General features: G+C 52.8%; 1 protein-coding gene across 3 annotated transcripts in view; it reads right to left on the minus strand.

Moving 5' to 3' along the window:
• Positions 1–2,400: 2,400 nt before the first annotated feature.
• The window catches only part of MYL2 (myosin, light chain 2, regulatory, cardiac, slow), a 17,239-nt gene continuing 16,625 nt past the window's right edge, over positions 2,401–3,014 (minus strand). For 2 of the 3 annotated variants that reach the window (XM_011997878.1, XM_011997879.1), the window contains one exon: positions 2,403–2,756. In XM_011997878.1, coding sequence (XP_011853268.1) covers positions 2,658–2,756 — 99 coding nt within the window. In that variant the 3' untranslated portion in view covers positions 2,403–2,657. Of the gene's footprint in view, positions 2,757–3,014 lie in introns of all 3 variants that reach the window. The other variant, XM_011997880.1, reaches the window with a different exon arrangement.

Consider the following 3,014-nt stretch of genomic DNA (forward strand, 5'->3'; position numbering starts at 1 on the left):
TGTGTGTCTCTGTATGTCTCTGTGTGTCCCTGTCTGTGTGTCTCTGCATGTCTGTATTTGTGTGTGTCTCTGTATCTCTGCGTTCATCTCTGTATGTCCCTGTATCTCTGTCTCTGTGTGTTCTGTGTGTCTCTGCATGTCTGTACCCATTCTTGGGATTCTCTTTCTTCTTCTTCTTTTTTTTTTTTTGAGACAGAGTTTGGCTCTGTCACCCAGGCTGGAGTGATCTCAGCTCAGTGAGTGGTGTGATCTCAGCTCACTGTGTATCTGTGTGCATCTCTGTGTCTCTCTGTGTGTCTCTGCATGTCTCCATCTCTGCGTGTGTCTGTTGTGGGTGAGCATGTCACTGCAGAGCTGAGTGCACAGTGTCCTGCCCAGAACCACGCACTGCCCTGGAGTGTCCTGAGTCCCGCCTTCTTGGTGCCGGACTGCATCTCTGACCACAGGAGCCCGGGGTATGAGGGTCTCAGCCTGGACCAGCTCTGGAGTGCAGGGAGGCTGTGAGGGGCAAGGGTCACCACAGGGTGTGGGGCATCCTGGGTCATGGGGTGGGGCCGTGACTCCCCTGGGTCCCTGCCCACGAAGCCTGCTTTGAAAGGGGCCCCAGGTCTCTGCAGCCAGAAGACAGTTTCGTTCATCCTGTCGCTGGCTCGGCCCTGAGCTCCTGCCATGGATGGCACTGTTGCCATTGTCAAACCTGGAGGACTGGCCCTAACTGTGGCTCCTCTGGCCTCCTGAGCCCTCCTGCCTTCACTGTGACCCCAGCTCCACTCTGTCACCAAATTTCAGCTTGTTCCCATCACGTCATTGACTTGGGCTGTGTTCTTAGGTTCTTGGGATTCTCTCTTTTCTTTTGAGACGGAGTTTGGCTCTGTCGCCCAGGCTGGAGTGATCTCAGCTCACTGCAACCTCCTCCTTCTGGGTTCAAGTGATTCTCTTGCCTCAGCCTACTGAGTAGCTGGGATTACAGGCATGTGCCACCATGCCCAGTTAATTTTTGCATTCTTGGTAGAGACGGGGTTTTGCCATTTTAGCCAAGCTGGTCTCGAGCTCCTGAACTCAAGCAACCCGCCCAACTCGACCTCCCAAAGTGCTGGGAGGGTTCTTGGAATTCTCTTGAAAACCTGAAGTGCCTGAAGTCCATTCCCTGCTGCTTCTCGGGTTTTCCTCCGGGGAATCTTCCCGCCCATCTCCAGGCCATATGGTTCAGGAGGGCTCTGATTTCAACCCCAGCACAGGGCTGATCAGTTGAGCCAGGCCCGTCCATCCATCAGAGCGCTGCCTTTGCCAGTCCATGGTGATTGGTTCAGGGGTCAGGTGCCCCAGAGGGATCCCACGAGGCCCTGTTCTGAGGTTTGTATGGAGTTGGGAGAGACAGGAGTATGCTCTTCTAGGATTGCTAAGGGGCTGGAAAGGGGGCAGGAACTGCTCTTAATTATTTTGCCACTGCCGAGAGCAGAGCAACATGACAGGAAACAGAGGCCTCCCCAGCCTCTGAGGGCACTGTCTGGGCTCCTAGATGCAACTGTGCCTGAAGCCCTTGGACTTCTTAGTTATTTGAACCTATTTCTTTTTCTTTTTTCTTTTTTTTTTTTTCCTTTTCTAGGAGACAGAGTCTCATTCTGCCACCCAGGCTGGAGGGCAGTTCACTGCAGCCTCAACCTCCTGGGCTCAAGCAATCCTCCCACCTCAGCCTCCTGGGTAGCTGAGACCACAGGTGCACACCACTATGCCTGGCTGTTTATTTTTTGTAGAGATTGGATCTCACTATGTTGCCTAGGCTGGTCTCAAACTTTTGGGCTCAAGTGATCCTCCTGCCTCAGCCTCTCAAAGTGCAGGCATCACAGGGATGAGCCACCACACCTGGCCCTATTTGTTTCTTACATTGGGAATCTTGCAGCCATAATAGACCTGAATGCTTCAACCATGACTGTGGTCACTCAAAATCAAGGGTCAACTCACATCCAGGCCTGGGCCCCAGACAGGGTCAGAAGTCAGTATCGCTCCCCTAGTTTGCTAAGGAAGAAGTACAGACAACTTCTACTTTATCTGAAACTAGAAATCACTCTCTTAGAATTGGCAGATGTGATTACTGTTGAAGGAGCTATGTTCCTACCATGTGTCAGGCCACTTCCTTCTTGTCACTGTCACTGGCAGGAGATTCCAATGACATCCTAAGGGAAGGATGTCGTGGAAGCAAGGCCCTCTAAATGCTTGAGCTCTTTGGAAGAGAGGGCTGTGGTCATCCAGGTAACATTCCAGTAAAACATGGTCCTTAATAGAAACAGTTTTGAGTGGCTGCAAAGGTCTACCTTAAATAAAGAGTCACCAAGATTCAATAATGACTGCAAGGCTGTCACTAGCTCATCTACTTTTGCCTTCCTTACTCAAGGCACTATCTGTCAGAGAAATGTCATGACCAAATACACAACCTCCTGTTTATTGGAACACGGCCTCTGGATAGATTTCCATCTCTAGGATATGCGGCCATGAGATTATCTGTAGCCACCCAGGCTGCAAAGAAGATGGAGGTGGATAAATGGGGCAGCCACACAGCTAACAGACAAGGTGGGGACAGAGGCAGTACTAGGGGGAGAGAGATGAGGGCACGGACCACTCTGCAAAGACGAGCCCAGGGCGCAGCAGCCAGCCCCCTCCTAGTCCTTCTCTTCTCCGTGGGTGATGATGTGCACCAGGTTCTTGTAGTTCAAGTTGCCAGTCACGTCAGGGGGGAAGGCGGCGAACATCTGGTCAATCTGCAATGAGCCAGCAAGACATGCTAAGGATGAGGGGAGGGGAACTGAGACAGAGGGTGGGGGGTTGTGGGCGGGGCCTGAGTGGACACATGGGCCATTCAGAGGGTCCTCCAGAGAAGGACTTCCCCAGCTGCTGCAGGGCCCCCTCGCCCAAGGTCATGCCCTTTCTGGGGCAGCCTACAGCCAGCGGATGGGATTGGTGTGGGGGTATAAAGGCGCGGCCATCTCGCTCAACTTGGTGCCTCCCAGGAGAGCTAT

Source organism: Mandrillus leucophaeus, unplaced genomic scaffold, assembly GCF_000951045.1.
Source record: "Mandrillus leucophaeus isolate KB7577 unplaced genomic scaffold, Mleu.le_1.0 Scaffold55, whole genome shotgun sequence".
Lineage (NCBI taxonomy): Eukaryota > Metazoa > Chordata > Mammalia > Primates > Cercopithecidae > Mandrillus > Mandrillus leucophaeus.